At 43.9% G+C, this 21875-nt stretch overlaps 3 protein-coding genes across 3 annotated transcripts; 1 reads left to right on the top strand and 2 right to left on the bottom strand.

Annotated features, from left to right (window-relative positions):
• Positions 1-73: 73 nt before the first annotated feature.
• LOC104443554 lies at positions 74-1908 on the top strand (the record flags this gene model as incomplete). Its single annotated transcript, XM_010057028.3, has 3 exons — positions 74-535; positions 630-777; positions 1369-1908. Coding segments are annotated over 3 exons (834 nt in total), but the record flags the coding sequence as incomplete, so codon positions are not given.
• Positions 1909-2804: 896 nt separating this feature from the next.
• Positions 2805-7645, bottom strand: LOC120286770 (probable vacuolar amino acid transporter YPQ1). The gene is made up of 11 exons (XM_039299269.1): positions 7410-7645; positions 6752-6794; positions 6514-6540; positions 6308-6400; positions 5434-5630; positions 4507-4678; positions 4302-4421; positions 3748-3867; positions 3432-3452; positions 3032-3090; positions 2805-2934 (listed from the first exon to the last, which is right to left on the bottom strand). Exons 1-11 carry the CDS (start codon positions 7643-7645, stop codon positions 2805-2807), a joined length of 1218 nt encoding a protein of 405 aa, XP_039155203.1.
• Positions 7646-14777: 7132 nt separating this feature from the next.
• LOC104417693 lies at positions 14778-21754 on the bottom strand. Its single transcript, XM_039299265.1, is given in 6 exon segments — positions 14778-15106; positions 15109-15940; positions 15989-16707; positions 16710-16755; positions 16758-18189; positions 18612-21754. Coding segments are annotated over 6 exon segments (6501 nt in total).
• Positions 21755-21875: the final 121 nt, after the last annotated feature.

Genomic DNA, 21875 nt, shown 5'->3' with positions numbered 1-21875 from the left:
AAGAAGTGGAGCCACGAATGAAGAGACTGATCCCAGGAATTGAATATGAATATGAATTCAGCTTTAATCCCTCTCTCACCAATCAAGCACAACCGTCCATGGCATCCCTGGCGCTCTCTCTCAAGCTCCCAAACCCTCTCTCCTCATCATTCTCTCCTCATCATGCAGGCGCAGGGTCGTCCGCCAACTCAACGTCACATGCTCTCCTTTCACTCCTCACCGCCACCCGACTCCACAGCCACTCCTTGTCTTCTCCTCTCTCCCGCTTCTCCTCCAAGACTACTCCTTCGAACCCCACAAGGCCCACTTTCTCTGCAAATCCTACCGGTTCTTGGACGACCGTGAAGAAGACGACGACGGCGAAGAATTGGATGATTGCAGCTTCGGCGAAGCCGTGGCGCTGTTCAACAGGAGAGAGTACTACAAGTGCCACGACTTCCTCGAGGCGCTATGGAACAGAGCCGAAGAGCCGAGGAGGACTCTCGTTCACGGGATTCTGCAATGCGCCGTCGGGTTTCATCACCTCTTCAACCAGGTCCCTTTTTGGGTGTCAAAAGACCTTTTGGTTCTTATCTTTCTTTTCTGTGCGTGTGTTCATATTGACGCGAGGGAGATGATGTGATGGACAGAACCACAGAGGGGCGATGATGGAGTTGGGAGAGGGGCTTTGCAAGCTGAGGAAGATGGACTTCGAAGATGGTCCGTTTCATCAGTTCGAGAGGGAGGTTTCTGCGGCTCTGGACTTCATTTACCAAACTCAGATTGAACTGGCAGCCTGTGAGTGAATTCACCTCCACCATTCAAATTGAGGGTCAAGGGTTCTTGGCACGGCGGGGTTGACCGCCGCTTGCTCGTGGTAGTTTGATTGGGCCATTAGACCGAAAGAACAGACTTTGATTAAGCAGAGCGAGCCAGCGAAAGGACTAGATTTAAAAAGGAAAAAAAAAATTGCAGATGCAACATAAGCTAGAAGACAAGTTTAGCCCATAACGAGAGGTTCTTTTAGGATATACCACGAGAGCCACCAGACCATCCTACACACGACGGTCCACTTATATCCCAAGGGGTTCATACAAATTGTTGTATTCGCCTTCCTCGCTCAAAATCTGAGGTTCAATCCTCCATACTTCCACAACTTGCAGCTACCATCTCTTAGTTCATAGACTTGTCAGTCTCAACCCCACGCGATTTAGCTCGGTGCTTAATGAACTCCAGGCCATTAGACTGTATCACTAAACTTTTAATGTGCATCTTTCTTTTCTAGACTTCTCACGTCTTCTACTGTATACATGTTTCCGGGGGAAGATCTCCTTAAAGATGCAGGAAGAATGGAACAAATGAACAGATATTCTTTTGAACTTCCTGCAGGTACTGAGGAACTGTGTATTGCAATGGATAGATCAGAGAGATCCTACCAGCTTCTAGGGGGCTATGGTGCCGGGCAGAACCTGTATCGTCTAGAACTTGATCATGACGCGAAGATATACATTGTTTTCTGTCCGGAGAGAGACTATATGAAGACTGTGTCACCACCTCAGATTAAGCTTCCGACTCTAAATGCATCCGAAGAAGATTTTCTCAATTTCAGGTGAGTGCTTGTGACATTGCGGGAGAATAAGGAGACAAAAAGAAAGAGATGACAGTTAAGAGAGGGCTTGGAACCGGCAAAAAGAGTTGGGCATATTCTAACTTTTTGTGCACATCATTAGGTGCCTATAGATGCACGCCATCTAGATTGGTCTGAAGTACATGATTGAGGTCTTTACAACTTATTACACATCAAAAAGCATCTCTTCTGGGTCCATCAATCCTCTCATTTAAACGGGAAAGAGAGTGAGGACTCCATAAGGCTAATTTGTCAACATTTCTTTGATAAAATCAGTCGAATGGGAATGTCTTCTAAATAAATGAGTGGTACTTCTAAGCTTTGGGACATAAGTCTCCATGCCAATTGGCTTTGACTGTAAACGGTGGACTATTGAGAATTTTGGTATTTGATCAGCACCAACCAAACAATGACGCAAATAAGACTTGTCAAAACAATCAATTAGTAGCTTGAATTTCCCCTTCACAAAGCAGGATGAAGTTTATGATTATTACGTTTCACCAGCATATACTGTCGGAGGGCTAAAGAATAAGCAGAGCGAAGGACTGGGACAGAACCATGATTTAGTCACATAAGAAAACCAATTTCCAGATTGAGAGGACAAATGCTTGAGGGACCAAAGAAAAGCAATTCTTTTCCAATAAGCAACACTATCCACGGCTTAAAACTTTATGTTCCATGCTGATAAGTTATTTCTCCTTCCCACCATCAGCTACAGTAGAGCACATGAAACCTGCTTATGGAGTTCAAAAATTCCAGCAACAACATGATCAGAAAAATAAAATTGACATTTTAGCAGATCATAAAAGCAGATGATAGTAGTTCTTTGGGAAGATTTTATTGCCATAACATACTTGTGATTTCTACACCTCACGATCCTTATGGAATGTCGCTTAATTAAGAAATTTATTGAACCTATAACTGAAACACTCATTCCAAAAATATATGAATGTGGAGTGTGTAGAGAGAGAGAGAGAGAGAGAGAGAGAGAGAGAGAGAGAGAGAGAGAGAGACCTCGTAAAGCATTGTTCTCATCTATCTCAACATTGCACTACTATCTTCACGAGTAATTTTGACATCTTGTTTCTTCTGGTAGCTGAAGTAGATGAACTGAATAAGTATCTGGACAAGATGTTAAGGATCCCTGTTGGACAAAGATCATCTTGAGCAACATCTGTTACTGAACAGATCCGTAAGTTCAACATTGATACATTTGTAATTGGATTGACAAGGATACGAAAATGTCCAGAAGGGCACAACCGCTTGATTCCACCAGCCAAGGTAAATTTGGCCTGATTTTTGACCAGTCTAAGCTGCTGACTAGTATACTGAAACACAGACAGATCCCATATCAGCAAATGAGAGAGAAATGATGAGTTTATGAATAGAGATGCATAACATGCTGCGACGATGGGTTTTGATTACCTTGCTACGTAGGTAATGTTTCCAATCAAAGCAAGAAGGAACATCCATGGATTGAGTCCCTACAATCAGATAGAACTTTCAGCAATTATTATTTAAATCAACACATATTCAGTGTTCCTTGAGATGCAGCTAATCATAAGACAATGGAATTTTGACTGAAGCACAGTGTTTTCCTCCTTCAATGAGTATACGTGAATCTCCTGTGTTTTGGGGATTTTGGGATCTTCAATCCACAAATATGTACATGAAAGAGATGGGCAAGAAAAGGAAAATGCAAATGGTCAGTCCTCAACAGAAGTCAATCACAAATTGCTCGGGACCCTATCAGATGAACTTAATGAGTTCTTGGGTTCAATGTCACAAAATATTTAGAAACTACCATATGAATCAAAGATCTCACCTCAACTTTTCCCCTCCTGATCTGCAAAAAGTGCACAAAACACTGAACATTAGACTTACATCTCAACCTCGCATATCAATTAGAACAATTCTGATGATATGCAAATGTGGCTTCTCTTTTTCATCATAATAAATTAAGTACAAGACAGAAAACTTTCTGCCGCTAGTATATGCTGTATTAAGACAGAATGCAGCAGGATAGAGAGGAAGTATGCCTCATGCGGGCTAGGAAAGTGCATCCAACCATTTTAGACAAATAGCCAGGGTTACAATAATATAGAACTTCATAAATTTGTAAACAGACGTGTATATCTCACATTTAAGCAAATCTGAGGAAGCCTTCCCCCCATGTAAATAGCTGCCATTGCCCAACCGAGGAAAGTACCAACTCCACTATTTCCGGCAAAACCATTTTCTTGAAGCATCCCATCATTAACCTGATACCATTGACCAATCATACATGTGACATTGAAAAATCCCTATGCAAGAAGAAATAGTCAAGACAGTTCATTCTTTTTTAAGCACTCCTTGTGCAAGGTTACTTTTGCCTTCCTTTTACATGGACATTCTCGATTGATCTAAGTGCATCCTTTTTCATCAGAATGAGAGCTAAACTATCTTGATTGGTAAAGCAAAAACAGAATCCATCAAATGATCAACAATAAGTGAAACAACACAGAATGGAACTATGTCAAACCATGTGAATAAAGATCTGACATTGTCAATGGAACAAAATGTCGCTATGAATAGGCTTTTGATAGCTAATCATGGATTAGGCTTTCCACCCATCAATTGCTGATACAGCAGTGGACTTTAGATTTTGTAGTGCCCTACAGGCTTACTGGACAGAAGATCTAAAAATTAAATTCACCTGCAAAAGCTTTCTTCCAACTTGCATGATGCGTCCACTGTGTTTCCTGGAAACAGAACTTGCTCTGTCTTTAACTGGCTTTGGGAGATTGAAAGTGCCAAAAAACATAACTAGAGAGACCTGCAGTAAACTAAGTCAATAAATGAATTTTAACTGCTGATGAACATCACATCAGTATAATACCAAAGGTGTGGGAAGAGTATACCAGACACAGCATGTTTTTGGTCTTCGGGGATGGTGTAGATTGTTCTGACGAATCTCCAGCAAGCAATGGCTCTTCAAATGTACCTTGATTATCAGCATTTTTGGGACTCATCCTTTGTGGAAAACAAGATCCTGCTATTGGTGTATGGCTACTTGAAAAAGATCTTGCTGATCTGAAACATACAACTATTATCTGTCATAGTTGCATAAGACAACCCTTATTGCCTTGGGGCAATTTCATTCGCTGTCAAAAATTGTGCTTTCTCTTGCACTAGAGAACATTGCCACTATATTCCAAAAAGACTAGCAACTTTCAAGCAAAAAAGATGAAAAATCTTCAGCCAGAGCGGCAATCTAGAGTTGCAAAATTGTTACCATCAGGTTTAAAACAATTGCAATGCAGAAGAGGACTATTCTCCAATGATGAAAGAGATAATGCCAAAACAATAACAGACAATAAGAATAGAGCTCTATTCTTTTAGCAAACGTCCCTTTCTATATGATAAAAGTGTGAGAATATCTAATGATCAAAGCCAGTGATAATTTTTTTATTCCAGAACTACTCCACAACAGCACATTAGTTTATCTTTTGACCATTTAGACAAATGCATGATACCTTATCATACTCCGAAAGTACTAGTGATAGCCAAAATGAAAGTTGAATGATTGTATCAGCCACAGCTCTTGAAGGAAACATTCTCCGAGCTTAGTTAGGTCATTAATATCCCTATTTCTTGCAGCCAACTCTCTGATTAGCATTTTCATCATTCTTTTTATTTTATACTCATGTGCTCTCAAATGTGAAAGAATCTTAAATTATATGGAACTAACCCAACAAACTTCAAATTGAGCAAATAGTGGATGCTTGAAAGAGAAGCCAGGCAGAAATTCAGATGATAGAGAAATTTGGAGAAAGAGATTTAAGTACGCATAATATAATCCTTGCTGATGTGAAGCATTTGTTGGAAGTGCTGGAAGAGGAATTGGTGAGCTCAAAACACTTTGTCTATCAATGGTGTCAGACCCATTTTGCAATCTCTCAGAGCTGTTGTGTTGTTTCACACTGTCTTTGTGAATGCTTAGTCTATCATTTCCCGCTGATTCAATCTCATTAGGCTTGGGACCCTAAATTTTACACCAGAGGCAATAGTAGATTGAGTGTGTGCAAAAAAGAAGAGAAAAACTGTAACATCTGGCAGTAATTCCACGGCAAACCATCTGTGATGGTCATTAGAAAAATAAGTCATTGTCAAATGGGAACCTCTAATATACTAGACCATTTGGGCAAGGAATGAGCTGTGATAAGTTGATAAGCTTCTTTCCCTAATACCTGCTATGATATTAAGATGAGCAGCACAATCGTTGGTCAAGAAAAATCCATTGGCCATTGATTCTCATTTAAATCTGCATGCATCATCCAGTTCTGAGACAACAGAGTAATTGAAAATGGATGGACCTAGACAACTTAGGACGGCAGATAATTCTTAAAGTCTGAATAGTTGTCTTAGAAAGGAGGCTACTAGAAACAGATAGAAAAAGATAAGAATATGTGAAAAAATTTTAGATAATTTTAATAAAACTACAGATCATTGAAGAGAAAATCTGCCTCCCTGAATTCTATCTCAAAGATATCCTTGAATAGATTATATTTTTGTGGAAAAAAACAACTAATTTCCAAGCAGGAAGAGTTGGTTCCGTAATTCCAGCAGAATATGCAGTTCCAATATGATCTTCGAAAGACAAGGGGTAGTCTGAAATTTATGCAAAGAGTTAGCAAGAAAAAAGTATTTTCATGTTATTACCTTGCAGAATGGCCGCCTGTACTTCAACCGAGGGTAGATGTGACCATAGTATACCGTTTGCCCAAAGATAGCCCATGTAGCGATAGTATACAGCTGCACATTGTATGACGTGAATAAAATTGTCTCACCCATTTCCAGCAATATGGGAAAAAAAATTGACAGAAAAGAACTGATCGTGAACAAAAGAATAGGCTTGAATCTCAGACCACTGCCATGTAGTATTGTGTCGGAAGCTGCAAAAGCAAGCAAAAATGTCATGCTGGTAAACAAGCAAAGGTGGTTAATGCCTTTGAACAAGAATAGTGATATTTAGGGGTTCACCAGTTTACACTTCCACATATTGCTAGAAGTTATCACACAAACCACATGTTATATGTCCTCGATGACTTTGGTTAAAAGCATTGTTGAGAAGAGCAGATAAAACATAAGACAATAAAAACTCACCGTGGCAGGTTCCAGCATGCAGCCAAAAAGGTTGAACAAATCCCTGTATTATAAGATGGGGATATAGAACGAATCAACACAGTATATTCATGCCTCGATGCACCAAGAAGGTGAATATAGAATTAACCAAGTAAGAATTTTCGTGCCACGATGCACCAAAAAGCAAGTACTGGAATGAAGTTTCTCTAGCGAGTGTCATAGCCCATCAATGAAGGATTTTAAGCCGAAAGAACAGAGAATACTGAATCGGCACAACCTTTGCTGAAACTAGCGTAAATTAGAACATTATTTCGTGGAGAATGAATGCAGTAAGCTTATCAACTCGATGTAGATACTTCCACTGAGAATGGTTTAGATGGATCGGGACATCTATCATCACAAAAATCCTGAAGGAGATTTTACAATCTCATGGCCTATATAATGAGTTCAAAATATTTTTCTCCCAAATTCATTGAAACAAAGTAGAAAAGCCCGACCCGCAAGCTGCTGTTAGGCAGTAGGGATTTTGACATTTGCTACAACAGTCCTCTTTCAGGCAAGAGTAGAGAGACAATCACCAAAAACATTCGAAAACATGTAGCAACGTTTGTGCACATGATGAGAAAGCATGGTTGGTACCATCAAGAAACTATACTCCGAAGAGGCATTTTTAGATTACCCAAGTATCCATGTCGTCAGGAAAGCAAGGGAAAGACCCTCCGCGGATTTCAGCTTGTAATTCGTGACGATCTGCGGTATCTCGGCAACGCCCCAGCTGACGACACTGACCACGCCCAAGGACAGAGATATCCCGTCCTTCGTGCTGCATAGGCAGTACTGCATATGCTCTCTAAACCACTGCGCGCAATGCCGACCGGCCGGGCACTGAGGCACGTCGCGGCGGAGCAGTCCCATCGCATCCGAATAACGTGCGGTCGACTCGATCTGGGCACGAGGAGAAGATGGCATATATATCAAGGGGAATGTAAAGAGGGAAAGATACGGAGCCATATATCAAGGGCGCATAAGATTGACTACATAAAAAGGGAAACCGTATTTTTCCCTCCAACCGAAGATGGAAACCGAATCGCCACCCACCCCGTCCGTCCCCGAAAACGAACTGCCCAGCAAAACCAGGCATCCGGCATCGGCGTCGCGACGGAGAAGGGTAACTCAAAAGACGAAGGGAAAAAAGAAAAAAGAAAAAGAGGCGCATGCAAAGCCGGCGGCGCTGTATCTTTCTCGACGGAAACCACCGTCGCCGCTGTCGAAGAGACGAAAAGGATCAGCTTCGAGGGGCGACGTCATCGGAGTGTTTTCCAAACTGAAACTGTACTTAACCAGTGAAGGACGACACGCGACGGGATGGCCGGAGGACGCGGGTTCGGGAGGTGATTGAAAGGGAGAAGGAAGGAAGGAAGAGAAGTTGAACATGTAGTATGACCCCAAAAGAAGAAGAAGAAGAAGAAGAAGAAGAAGAAGAAGAAGAAGAAGTTGAACATGTAGAGAGAGGCGCGATCATACCTCTGAAACTCAGATATGGCGAACGGCGGCGCCCGCGGCGGGAGCTCGACGGAGGGGCGGAAGTGCGTTCGCGGCGAGCCGAGCGAGGGAGGGAGGTCGTCTGCTTCCTTTTACGTGAACAGAGTCATGCGAGGTCGCCGTTTACAAGTGGCCGCGTCGACTCCGCTGATGACGTAATGAGAAAATAGGCCTCACGCCCTAAAAAGCCCTCTACGTTTAGCTCTTATTACGACTCTACTTTCAATTTTTTTTTTTGTCACATAGAAAAACCCCCAATTTTAAGTTCAATCTCAATTTCACCTTAATTTTTTTTTTCATCTCATAAAAAACCATCAATTTTAGATTTAGTATCAATTCTATCATAAATTTTTCTGTCTCGTAAAAAAGTCCAAGCTATAGGTCCATTTTCAATTTTACCCTACATATTTGTTCATTGAAATATTTACAAAATTTAATTAAGTCCAAAATCTGCCTTTATTAACCCTTAGTCAAAATCGCTCCAAGGGATTTTGAGCTTAAACTTCGATCTTTCATGCTTGGGAATGTTTTGTCTCTAGTGGTTGGAGAGCTTGCGATTGAAATGCTCCAACAGCTCCTGCTTGGGAGTTTTTTTATCACTCAATTTTAGACAAGAAATTAAGAAAGAGGATTAATGGGGCAGTCTTGTGACTCAAATAAAAGTTTATGGTTTTTTACAAGACTGTAAAACTTTAGGGTAAATTTAGGAGAAGACTTTAAGTTGGGGGTTTTTCATAGGACAGAAAAACGTTTAGAGTAAAATCGAGATAAGACTTAAAGTTAAGGATTTTTTATGGGATAAAAAAATTTATGGTAAGATTAGGATTAGACCTAAAGATGGAGTTTTTTAAGGTATTATCAATTTACCAAGGCGGTTCCCACATCCTTATTTCCCTTAAAGCCCAAATCAAGATTTTTTTGTCCTTTTTCATACGTTGTGCTAACTACTAATCTTGAGATTTTAAATGCTGATCACATACTATTGTGGTCACGCACTTCTTTTATGACGGATCTTTTTTGTAGCTCCTGAAGGGCTGGCATGATAACGCTACTTAAATGACGGCATTTCATTGTCATTAAAGGTGCTTGGACCTGTGCTTGGACCTAATTTTAACTTCCAAAAGGCTAATATCGATCTTGTCGCGACCTACCCCTCGGGGGGAGGGAGCAGGTTTAGGGGTATTGCCTAAAAGACGGACCTAAGGCCCATGATTAGGCGCGAGCTCTCCCAAGCCCATACCCCGCGTGACGTTGGGATATTCTTAAGAAAATTTGTGCAAAAGGAGTCGCCACTAGCCTATTGGGGTCGGCTAGAAACCAAGTGAGACATGGGAGCTTGCCTCACTTCCTACGCAACCAGAGAGTCTAGGATCGGGGACTTGATTACACTAATTGACCAATTAGTGCCCTTTCGGTACCTAATCTTGTTCATTTTAACAAAATGATTTTTTATCGGGCTTTAGATTGATTTCATACCTATCCACTAACATAGGAGGTGAGCATACAAGTGCACAATCAATAAAGTAATAATTATAACTACCAAGATCTTAATTACAGTAAAATTAACACATACCACTAAGCAATTGCAAACATACTTAAACAGGTGAATTAAACATGCAATATAATCAATATACAAGCAATTTAAGGCCTAAATATGCTATAAATGCAATACATGGCCATTCCTAAACAAAACCTACATTTTTGGATTTTCGAAATTTTTTAATTTTTTAATTTAATTAATTTTTTTAATTTTTTTTTTAATTTTTTTAATTTTTTTAATTTTTTAAAGGATTTTCGATTTTTTTAATTTAATTAATTTTTTTAAAAAAATAATAATAAATAAAATAAAATGGGCGAACCTAGTTGGATTCGATTTGACCCGACTTGCCGGTTCGGTTTGCCGGCAGTCAGTCGGGTCCGGTCGCAGACCGGACCCGGGTTCGGTCCGGCTGGGAGACGGGCTGATCGGCCCGCTCAGAAAAGGGCAAGGCCCAATTGGGCCTTCAATTAAATTCGGATTGGGCCTAACCAGCAGGCCCAACCTAGTCTAAGTTTTTTTTTTTTTTAAAATGAGGCCCACAAGCCCTATACACTAAAACAGCCCAAAACGAAGCCCATTCCTCTTTTTTTACTCTTTTTTTTTTTTTTTTATCTTTTTGTGCTTTTGTCTTTTTTCTTTTTTTCTTTTTTTAGTCGTCTTCCCCGGGGTCTCCTCTCCCGCAGCCGCGACACGCCGAAACTCCTGCATCTCCTCCACCGGTCCGACGCCGGCAACACCGCGAACGCTGGCGGCCCTGAGGAAGGTCGCCGGACCACTATCGCTCACCGGTCGTCCTCTCGACCGGCGTCGACCCTCGCCGGCTACCTACCGCAGCCGCAACACGCCGAAGCTCCTGCATCTCCTCCACCGGTCCGACGCCGGCAACACCGCGAACGCTGGCGGCCCTGAGGAAGGTCGCCGGACCACTATCGCTCACCGGTCGTCCTCTCAACCGGCGTCGACCCTCGCCGGCTACCTATTCCGGCAAAAAACTACCCTATTTCCGACGGAACGGGTCGTCGACTTCAATACATGCCAAATCTCGCGCAAACCGTTTAGAAACGCAACAAATACAGACAGAGCAACAAGGATTCAGCAAACACAGGAGCAAAAACGGGTGGGTCCGGCGTTAAAACGTGAGCTACTCCTCGGTTTTCTCTGAGGAATTTTATCGAACACGTGGTATGCACTACCAAACTCGAAGGATTCCGCTCTACCGAACGCCGATCATGCTTCGGGGGTCTTGAAATATGACATAAGAGGACACGGGAGCAAAGTGCAAAGGCGACGTGGACCGGAGCTCACGAGAACCGGTCGACCGTGAGCTCCGGCCCGCGTTTCCGGAAACGAGATCGCAGGGTTCGGGAGACCTACCTCGTCCGGTGATGGGCCACGGCGGACAACGGCCGGCGAACAAACTTCCGGCGACGACGGGCTGCTGCCTCGAGCTTCCTGCCTCCGGTTCAGCCTCCTCACTCCTCGGTATTTCTCTCTCGCTTCCTCTCGCCTCTCCGTTCTGTTTCTTCTCGTGCTTCTTTGGCTCGAGGATACGGTGTCGGTCGGCGGCTCACCGGCGGTGGCTGGACGGCGCCGATCGACGACGATGGTGGCCTTTGCTCGCCTCTTCCTCTCTCGTATTTTTCTCTTGGTCTTTTCTTTTTTTCGTTTTTTCTGCTTTCCTCTATTTGCTGCCCTCATTCCATCTTATACTCCTATCTTTTCTTTTACTCTAGGTATTCCGAGCGAAGACCTCCTACCGCGCCAGCTGGTCGATCGATCTGCTTCCCCGACCCGCGGATCGTGCCGAAAGCCCTGCCATGCCGATCTTCTGCCTTGCCTCCTCTTTTCTTCCCGTTTCTTTCCTTTTTTGCTCCTCTTTTCTGCGCAGAACTTGCGCGAAGACTACGGCCGAGCCCATTGCGGGTCGGCTGCTCCCGACCCGCGGATCATGCCGCGCCCCGCTACACCGATCCTCTCGCTTCTCTTCTCGTTCTTTGTCTTGCTTTTTTCTTTCCGTCTCCGGCTCTCGCTTTTTGCCGGTTGTGCAGGTCGTGCGAAGACTGAAGGAGGGAGAAGACCAGATGCGGGCCGGGCCGAAAAAGAAAAGAGGTTGGGCCGGCCTAGCACGCGGGAGGAAAAGAAAAGGAGAGATGGGTCGGGCCATAGCCGGATCCAGCCCGACCCGACCATATTCTTTTTCGTTCGTTTTTTTTATTTATTAAAGAATATTAATTAATTTTTGTGATTAATTCCTAATCTCTAATGCTACTTTAAATTAATTAACTTATGTGAAATTTAGGTGTTAACAGCTGCCCCTCTTTGAATGTAGCCTCGAAGAGGTTGCGATCAAAGACAAAAGACACCTAAATTATTTTGGCGAAAGAGAGACCCTAAGTGTATATGCACGTATCAAGTCGATGGAAAGGACTCATAACTATGAAAGCGCGTCTTGTCAATAAGAGGAAGAAAGACTCCGGGCTACAGAAAGCCCACCGGGTCATAAGAATGGGGTTGAAGGACTCCGGGCTACGGAAAGCCCACCGGGTCATAAGAAGAGGGTTGAAGGACTCCGGGCTACGGAAAGCCCACCGGGTCATAAGAAGGGGATTGAAGGACTCCGGGCTACGGAAAGCCCACCGGGTCATAAGAAGAGGGTTGAAGGACTCCGGGCTACGGAAAGCCCACCGGGTCATAAGGATGGGATTGAAGGACTCCGGGCTACGGAAAGCCCACCGGGTCATAAGAAGGGGATTGAAGGACTCCGGGCTACGGAAAGCCCACCGGGTCATAAGAATGGGGAGAAGGAGGACTCCGGGCTACAGAAGCCCACCGGGTCCTGAGAAAATGACATGGTTTAAGGTTGACCATGAACCTTTGGAGATGGCATGGTTTAAGGCTAACCATGAACCCTTGATTTTTAGGGAGGCACTCGCTAACCCCTTTAAAAACTGCATGGCTTCACTGAGGAATCCTATCAAACTCAACTTGAGTGAATGTCATTAGAGACGTCATCAAAAGACGTATTGGCAATATTGTAGCATTAATTGAACAAGCTAATCAAGCTAAGTCCGACTGTTTTGGAAAAAACATTTGATTTCAATCGGCATCATGTGGCGCAAAATTGTCATATTGCTTGTGGATATATCATTAATCATCAAATTCTCTAGGAGTCAAGTTCTTATCAAGACGATCACGACTTGTGAACAAGGTTCATTAAGCATGCCAAACTAGAGCTTCTTAGTCAGAAAGGGCTTCTCACGCACTTTCAATAAAATGGCTGCTTGATCCCATCCATTCATGTGAGAGATAACTGGTTGCTAAGGGTATCTCACATAACCCAGATCAAAGGCTTTCAGAAACATTCGCGATGAGCACAGTATGATCGATCAAAAAGGTCTTTTGAAAAAGCCGCAATATAGGCTCGTTTAGGGCTTACATGAAGGAATTATTGCTTTGAGGCCAATAGGGGAACACTTGTTGCTATCTTCGTCGGGTTTACAAGTCGAGAACTTGAAAGATAAGACAAGATATGATTACTTCCACTTCTTCAAGCAATAGTTTCTTTGTGGCATTCTCATTTTCACTCGAACCATCCCAATCAGAAAAGACTTCGGAAGAGGGTTGTAACGTTGGCTCGGGAAAGGCTTGAAAGGCTTAACATTTTCAAAGGGGTTTTTAAGAGTCGGTGATCATCATAGCATCATGACCGTGTCATTCGATCTTTTGAAGTCACTTGGCTTTTGAAGTAGAGCGCATCTCGAAAGACCCTTGATTAACCATTTCTGTATGGAGGTTTGCTCTTCTCTAATTTCCTTTGCACTTGCGATGATTTTTTTTTACTCAGACACTTGGACTTTGATAATTTTTTTCACATAAGATGCAGCCTTTTTTTTTTTTTTTTTTTTTTTTGGGCATTGACCTTGCTTTTACCAGGTACACTTCTTTTTCATGCCCCCTAATTTGTCGAACTTTGTTTTTTTTTTTTTTTGAACTTTTATAGCTCTTATGACTTTCGAGATATTTTTCACATTTTCTTGTGACTGTCAATTGTGTTTGGTCAATTCTCATGCCTTGCCCCAGTGAAGGGAGATGATCACCGCTCGAGGTTCAGAAATGAATAATCAGGCCCAAATTGGTTAAAACAATGGATATCAGTGTTTGGGTAGAGAAGGAAATGCTCTTCTTTACTTTGGGATGAGTCAAGGTCTACTGAGAATTCCTTTGAAGCTATCACCAGAAGATTAATGCAAGTGAAAGTAATAGAATCTTTCTCAATCTTTCGTTCTACAACATGATCATAACCTCCTATGCTGCCCTAATGTAGGGTTGTTTTTTATAATGGTACTTTGAAGTATCATTTTTTTTTAGCCCCAAGTGATAACAGGAGATTAGTGCAATGCTTGGGATTGATGAAGGGAACGCCTTTATCATTTCGATCTTTGTGCTCAATGCGAATGAATCATTCGTCCTAAGAGAAGGTCGATTTTCACTCAACTCTCAAAAGTGTCTGGAGGATGTGTCTGGTAATGGGCTTGCCTTTCTTCATCCTAAGTACTTCTTGTTTGGCATGGTTAACCTTTCACTCTTTTGCCCAAATAAAGTGATTTTTACGAGCCATTTGCTTGATGGTCGCAGACGTGAAGCGTGCATAGTGACACCAAAGAATAGGTCATGCGAATCATGTCATGCATTTTTGTTTTTGTCCTTATTCTTTTGTTTGTTTGTTTTGCCCCCCTTTTTTATTGTCTCAACTTACCTCTCAAAAGAGACATTCAACATGTTGTGCGAAGACTTGATGGATTCTTGAGTTGGTTCTTTCCCCTGCCATTTCCTCGTTCGACGGTAGGATGTCTGAAACACAAATAGATATGCGTGTATGCAACATATGCATGATATCTACAATGCTATGCATGATGCTATGCGACTTGAATTGTGCATGAAGTGGCCCCTCGGCCTTGATTTCATTCATGGAAAATACTTCTTAACTGCATCAGCGTTTACAAGTCTAGGCAATTCACTGCCATCCATTTCAACTAAAATCATGGCACCACCAGGAAGAATCTTCTTAATAACATACGGTCCTTCGTAATTCGGGGTGAATTTGCCACGAGGATCTGGTATGATCGGAAGCACCTTCCTCAACACCAAGTCATTGACTTCGAAGTGTCTGGGACGAACCTTTCGGTTAAAGGCTTTTGCGACTCGTCTCTGATAGCACTGACCATGACACATAGCTTGCAATCTCTTCTCATCGATCATGTTTAACTGCTCATGCCTCTGTTGCATCCACTCGCCTCATCAAGCGTAGATTGAGAAAGGATCCTTAAAGAAGGGACTTCAACTTCAACAGGCAAGACTGCCTCCATCCCGTATACGAGTGAGAAAGGAGTTGCCCCTGTGGAGGTGCGAATAGAAGTTCGGTACGCCATTAGTGCGTAAGGGAGCCTATCATGCCAATCACGATAATTTTCAGCGGTCTTTGATAAGATTTTCTTTATATTCTTGTTTGCTGCCTCCACCGCTCCATTCATCTGAGGACGGTACGGTGACGAGTTCAGGTGCTTAATTCGAAACTCACTAAACAAACCATCTACGACTTTGTTATTCAAATTAGTGCCGTTGTCGGTAATGATCGCCTCCGGCACCCCGTAACGAGCGATAATGTCACGACGAATGAACTTTGCCACATTCTTGGCAGTAACATTAACATACGAGTTGGCCTCGATCCACTTGGTAAAATAATCTATCGCCACCAAGATAAATCGATGCCCATTTGAAGCTTTGGGGTTAATGGGCCCGATCACGTCAATTCCCCACATTGAAAAGGGCCAGGGTTGAGACATTTGGTGAAGTTCAATTGGAGGGGCATTTATCCTGTCTCCATAAATTTGGCACTAGTGACACCGTCGTACGTGTTGAATGCAGTCAGACTCTATGGTCAGCCAATAATAACCGAGTCGCATGATCTTTCTCACCAAGAAGTGTCCATTCATATGGGGGCCGCACTCCCCTTCGTGTATCTCTTTCATCAAACGATCAGCTTCTTCAGCATCAACACACCTTAGCAATGTTGAGTCAAAGGACCTTTTGTAGAGGACATCTCCACTGGTGAAGAATTTCGATGCCAGCTTTATCAAATGCTTTCGTCCGTCGCTTCGCTTCCTTCGGGAATTCACCCTTCGCAGATACTTCAAGATGTCGTGATACCAAGGTTGTCCATCTGGTTCCTCCTTAACCATCATACAATAAGCCGGGCGCCGAAGGATTTCGATTCTCAGTGGTTCAATGTCCAAGCCTCCAATTACTTGCAACATCGAAGACAAGGTAGCTAGGGCATCAGCGAACTGATTTTGAGACCTTGGTAAGTATTCGAATGATATTTCTTGGAATTCTTCCGTCAATTCTCCTAGGAACTCATGATACGGAATTAATTTAGAATCATGTGTTTGCCATTTGCCTTCAGTCTGTAAGATGATAAGGGTTGAATCGCCATAAACTTGCAGCTTCCGAATTTTCATATCGACGGCGGCTTGGAGGCCAAGAACGCATGCTTCGTATTCAGCAATGTTATTCGTGCAAGGGAACGTCAATTTAGCAGCGACGGGGTAATGTTGTCCATCCGGAGAGATAAGAACTGCCCCAGTACCTGACCCGGCTAAGTTAACCGCACCATCAAAGTACATCGTCCATTTGTCGCTTGATACAAGTAAAATTCGCTCTTCTGCATCATTATCCTCATCAGATGCTCTGGACCTCTCGGAATTTTCTGCCAACATGTCTGCTATGGCTCGACCTTTAACAGACTTTTGTCCCAAGCTTTGAACATCAAACTCAGAAATTAAGATTTGCCATTTGGCTAACTTCCCAACCAAAGCCGGCTTTTCTAAGAGATACCGATAGGATCGTTTTTCGTCACCAACAAGATTCGGTGATGAAGTGTATACTTTGCCGTAGCCCGTGCAAGACCCAAATTAAAGCCACGCAAGTTCTCTCAACTTCCGTATAGTTCATCTCGGAAACAGTGAACTTCTTGCTCAAGTAGTATATTGCGCATTCTCTCCCATCATTTGGTCTCTTCTGGGCTAACATAGCTCCCAATGACTCGTCATATATGGTTAAGTACAAAATCAGGGGAATTTTGGGGAGTGGGGGCACTAAGACTGGTGCATGAATGAGATAATGTTTTATCCTCTCAAAGGCACCCCGGCACTCGGCGTTCCACTCGATCTTTGCATTCTTTTTCATGAGCTTGAAGAATGGCTTCGCCGTTTCAGACAACTGACAAATGAATCTCGCCACATAATTAAGTCGTCCCATTAGGCTGCGGACTTCTTTGATGGTAGTTGGGGGTCGTAAGTCGCAAATGGCTTTAACTTTCGACGGATCAATCTCTATGCCCCTTTTACTAACCATGAATCCTAATAGTTTCCCAGATTTCGCTCCAAAAACGCATTTTGCGGGATTGAGGCGCAACTTGAACTTCCGAAGACGTTCAAACAACCTTCGCAAGACTTTAACATGATCTTCACCACGTCTCGATTTCGCAATCATGTCGTCGACGTATACTTCGATTTCCTTGTGCATCATGTCATGGAATAACGTGACCATGGCCCTCTGATACGTTGCCCCAGCATTCTTTAGACCAAAAGGCATCACTTTGTAGCAGAAAGTTCCCCAAGGAGTTATGAATGATGTCTTGCTTCTGTCTTCCTCCTTCATACGAATTTGGTTATATCCGGAAAAGCCATCCATGAAGGAGAATAACTCAAATCCCGCTGTACTATCAACTAAAACATCGATATGTGGGAGCGGAAAGTCGTCCTTGGGACTTGCTCGATTCAAGTCGCGATAGTCAACACACACCCTGATTCGTCCATCTTTCTTCATTACGGGCACGATATTTGCTACCCAATCAGGGTAACGAGTCACTTCAATAAAGTCTACTTTTAGTAGTTTCATCACTTCTTCTTCAATCTTCTTGGACAACTCTGGTTTAGTTCTCCTGAGTCTTTGCTTCTTGGGTGGCATATTGGGGTCCGTTGGTAAAGCATGTTCCACAATTTCAGGATCCAATCCCGGCATGTCGGCATATGTCCAGGCGAACACATCCTGATACTCTCTCAGAAGATTAGTCATCCTTTCTGCCTCTGATTCTGAGAGACAGGCTCCGATCTTTACCTCCTTAACATTCTCTGCATCACCCAGATTTATGGTGATTGTTTGCTCTTCAGTCAACGGCTTCGATTCTTCGTGTCGATTCCACTCGCGCTCGATCCCCTTCTGATCATCGTCATCCGTGTTATCAGAACCTGAGGGACTTTCTTCATGCACATCTGAGTCACATGCGTCCTTATCATGATTATGCATAATGTAATGCCTGAGATGCGATGAAATGAGTTAGAGTAATGTCGACAACAAAGACGATGCATGTTGTTTTCGAAAAAAATTGGAAGTATTTTTGTAAAAATTTCAAGAACTCGTCCTCATATTCTCGGATTTCCTCGTTCTTGCAAAACAATCAAATAAGGGAGCATGTGGAGGCCTAGGCCTCAGCGACCATCATAGGGCTAGTTTGATGTACTTCCACATGTCCTTAATAAAACATGTGTCTATTTTATTGAATGAAGAAAGATAAGGCCGTATTTTAACACACACCACGACCAACGGCTCAAGATCGGGGTTGACCAAAGTTCACGTTACAAATGACAAAAACAAGAAATAAAGAAAGGAAAACTACAAGATCCCGCGTAGGGGATAAGACATAAAACGAAATACTAGACTAAACAAGAGCTGCCCTACTCTGGAGGGACAGCCATGACTTCAGAGGACTCGGCTTCTTCACACGCCAGGATGGCGCATATGACATCCTCCTCGAATAGCTCGGTCACACCATAGATATTCTCCTCTTCCTCGAACAACATCCTTGGGGGTCCTGGAAACGTCTCCTCCAGCAGCAGGGAAAACGGGCTTTGATGGCCCTCGTCCTCTTCAGTCTGGGCAATGCGTTCACTCTGGTCTCTGTACCCGCCTCGGCCTCCTTGGCCACCTCGGCCACCTCGGCCTCTATATCTTCCACGGCTTCCTCGGTTGTTGTGGCCTCCCCGCTTCTCGATATATCCCAAGCCTCTTCTTTTGAAGTTTTTACGAGCTTCAATTGGTTTTCGCACACCCTGGCCATGCGATCCAAGACCCTCCGCGGGATTATATCCGCTTGCCAGCATGATTTTTCCCACAGCTATAGCTGGCCTAGATAATTCGGGAGCCCTTGTAAAAGAGCCTGTAGGCACATGAATCACAGACACCAGCTCTAATGTTTGAAAGCTGGATTCCTCAGTACATTCGGGCTCCACATAAGGGATTGCTGTCTCGTGGTAGATCTTGAAGTCAGACTCTCCATGGACTGTGACAAGCCTATTGTCCACCACAAACCGTACTTTCTGATGAAGGCTGGAGGCAACAGCACCTGCCGTGTGAATCCATGGCCTCCCTAGTAGAAAATTAAAAGCGCTTGGTATATCTAGCACTTGGAACGGGATTTGGAAAAGTACAGGGCCAATCAGCAGCTCAAGTTCAATTTCCCCTATCACCTCCTTCTTCATCCCGTCAAAAGCCCGCACAGCTTGACTTGCCGCATGAATTCTTCCAAGATCAACGCCAAGACGGTGGAGCGTAGCCAACAGGCATATATTGAGTGCCGAACCATTATCGATCAACACTCTGCAAACAAGAGTGCTCTCATGCTTCACCGAAATGTGTAGCGCTTTGGTATGATTAGGGCCCTCAGGGGGGAGATCTTCATCAGTAAAGGAGATTTGGTCTTTTAGTAGAATGGCCCCAACAAACTCCTCCAATTGGACTTCATCGATTGTTTCGGGTACGTGCACCTCATTGAGGACCTTCAGCAAGATGTCCCTGTGCTTCTCGGAGGATTTCAACAACTCTAGGAGGGAGATTTGGGCTGGCAACTTCCGCAGTTGATCTACCACATTGAACTCGCTAGATTTTACTATGGCCAGGAATTGCTTCGCCTCCTCCTCGGTCACGGCCTTCTTTTCTATTCCTTTATCAGGGGCGTAACAGCGGCCTGATCGCGTGACAGTGTCCACCTCAGTTGTTCCGTAGTCCCAAGGTACAGCTTTGGGATCGAATTTGGGAGGATTCTCCAACACTATCACTCCATCTTTCTCCCAAGGTGGCAATTCTATCGTGACTGGCGTTGCGTTCCCTCCCGTGACTTCAATTGCCGACATCTCTTTGGCCATAAGGTCGATCACCGTGGGTTCAGTGATTTCCATCTTGATATCATCAACGGGCTCCTCATCAGGTAGTTCAATCACTATTGGGGTTATCATAGCTATCACCCCTTCCTCATACAAAGCTGGGGTTTTCGAAATTCCAGGCATAACCTTCTTTGCCCGAGATATACAAGCAAACTTACAGAAAGAAGAGCGGAATGATGATGGCATTATCATGGACACAACCCCCTCCTCCTCTTCTCCGCGTCGGATTACCCCCATGGCTACCATCTTGCGTACGCGGTTCAACTTCTCTTCTGGAGTCACATCATCCTGTCCTTCATAATATCCCGCCAGCACTAAGGAGTTGTACAACCTGGAAGCATCCACCACTAGAGACTGTTGGCTCGCCCGCGTCTCCTCAGAAATTGAGTTTACTCCCCCTGCATGATTTGGTAGAGGGTTCTGTTGCACATTAGGTTGGGCCTCCTTGAAAGTCAAGATCTTCTTGTCTAGAAGTTGTTGAACTTTATATCTCAGTACGTTGCAATCATCTACATCATGCCCCCTCTCTCCCATGTGGTATTCGCAGGTCTTGTTCATATCGAACCCGGCGAACCTTGGGGGATTGTCTCTTGGTACTTCCTTCGCGACCATCCTCTTTTCGAGGAGCATGGGCAACAGCTTTGACAGCGGGCGCGGCAATGGAGAAAAATCCTTTCGAAAAGGCCTCTTGACGTTATCATATGCTCGTGACGAACTACCTTGGATCACTATGGGCTTATGCGTAGGTGTTGAGGACGGTCGAGGGAAAGGCGGCTCCTGCACAAGTGCTACTTCAACTGCGGCTTCCTTATCTTTTCTTGCCAAGAATTTCTTCGTGCCTCCGGTTGAAATCTTTCCCTCGACCATTGCCCATTCGACTCCTTCACCTACCTCAACTAGCTGCGAAAATGTCTGGCAACCTGAGAACACTAACCCTTGGAAGTATTCAGGGGGTAATGTCTTAAGGAACAGTTGTTTCATCTCCCTCTCATTCAAGGCCGGCTTCACTTGTGAGGCCATGGTCCTCCACCTTTGCGCGAAGGCCTTGAATGACTCGTTCCTCTTCTTCTCAATACGGGTCAATTCTTCTCTCGTGGGGGCGAGCTCGGTATTAAACCGGTATTGCTGCAAGAACTCGTTGGTTAAATCCTCCCAACTAGTGAGTTCTTCAATGTCCAGCGCAATGAACCACGTTAAAGCAATGCCTTCCAAGCTATCTTGAAATGTGTGTATGAGAAATGGCAAGTTGTCAGCATAGCGAGCCATTTTCCTCATGTAATATCTAAGGTGAGTCTTGGGACATCCCGTTCCGTCATATTTTCTTGTGAACTCAGGTTCTTGGAAGTTTTCAGGGAAGTTCGTCTTGGTGTATGGAGACAACCTATCAGCTCCTTTCAGTTCGTAACCTTGCAAGGCACACAGTCGCTCTTCCATCTTTGCCAAGCGTTTTTCACTCTCTTCACTTAGACGGGGCGTCGGATTTTCCTTCGGAGGGGGATCCAAATTGACAATGATTGGCGTGACAGAAGGAGCCTCCCCAGCAGTTTCTTTCCCAGGGGGATCAACAACGTGTATGCCTTCTGTCGACACCGGAGTGGATGTTCCAAAGTGACAGCCACAAAGGGGAGGCTCCTTTAGCTTTTGGCTTATTTCAAGCATCATTGCGGTGAGTTGGGCCAGCTGGTCCTCCATCTTGGCCATGCGTACGTTGGTGTCCTCGTTCTCCATTCTGACTTTTGCGCGCGTGCGAATTGGGGATCTCCGCTTGGCCGTGTCGACAAAC

Source organism: Eucalyptus grandis, chromosome 1 (genome assembly GCF_016545825.1).
Source record: "Eucalyptus grandis isolate ANBG69807.140 chromosome 1, ASM1654582v1, whole genome shotgun sequence".
NCBI classification, from domain to species: Eukaryota; Viridiplantae; Streptophyta; class Magnoliopsida; order Myrtales; family Myrtaceae; genus Eucalyptus; species Eucalyptus grandis.
The sequence above is the reverse complement of the archived record's forward strand: the minus strand, read 5'-3'. Positions and strand labels throughout refer to the sequence as shown.

Excerpts from the sequence above, each read along its gene's own strand:
- LOC120286770 (XM_039299269.1), bottom strand. The coding sequence starts at position 7,645 with ATGGGACTGCTCCGCCGCGACGTGCCTCAGTGCCCGGCCGGTCGGCAT. Across the intron at positions 6,795-7,409 it reads CTGACGACATGGATACTTGG|GGATTTGTTCAACCTTTTTG; the intron begins GTAATCTAAAAA and ends CTTATAATACAG. Across the intron at positions 3,868-4,301 it reads TTGGAAGAAAGCTTTTGCAG|GTTAATGATGGGATGCTTCA; the intron begins GTGAATTTAATT and ends CAATGGTATCAG.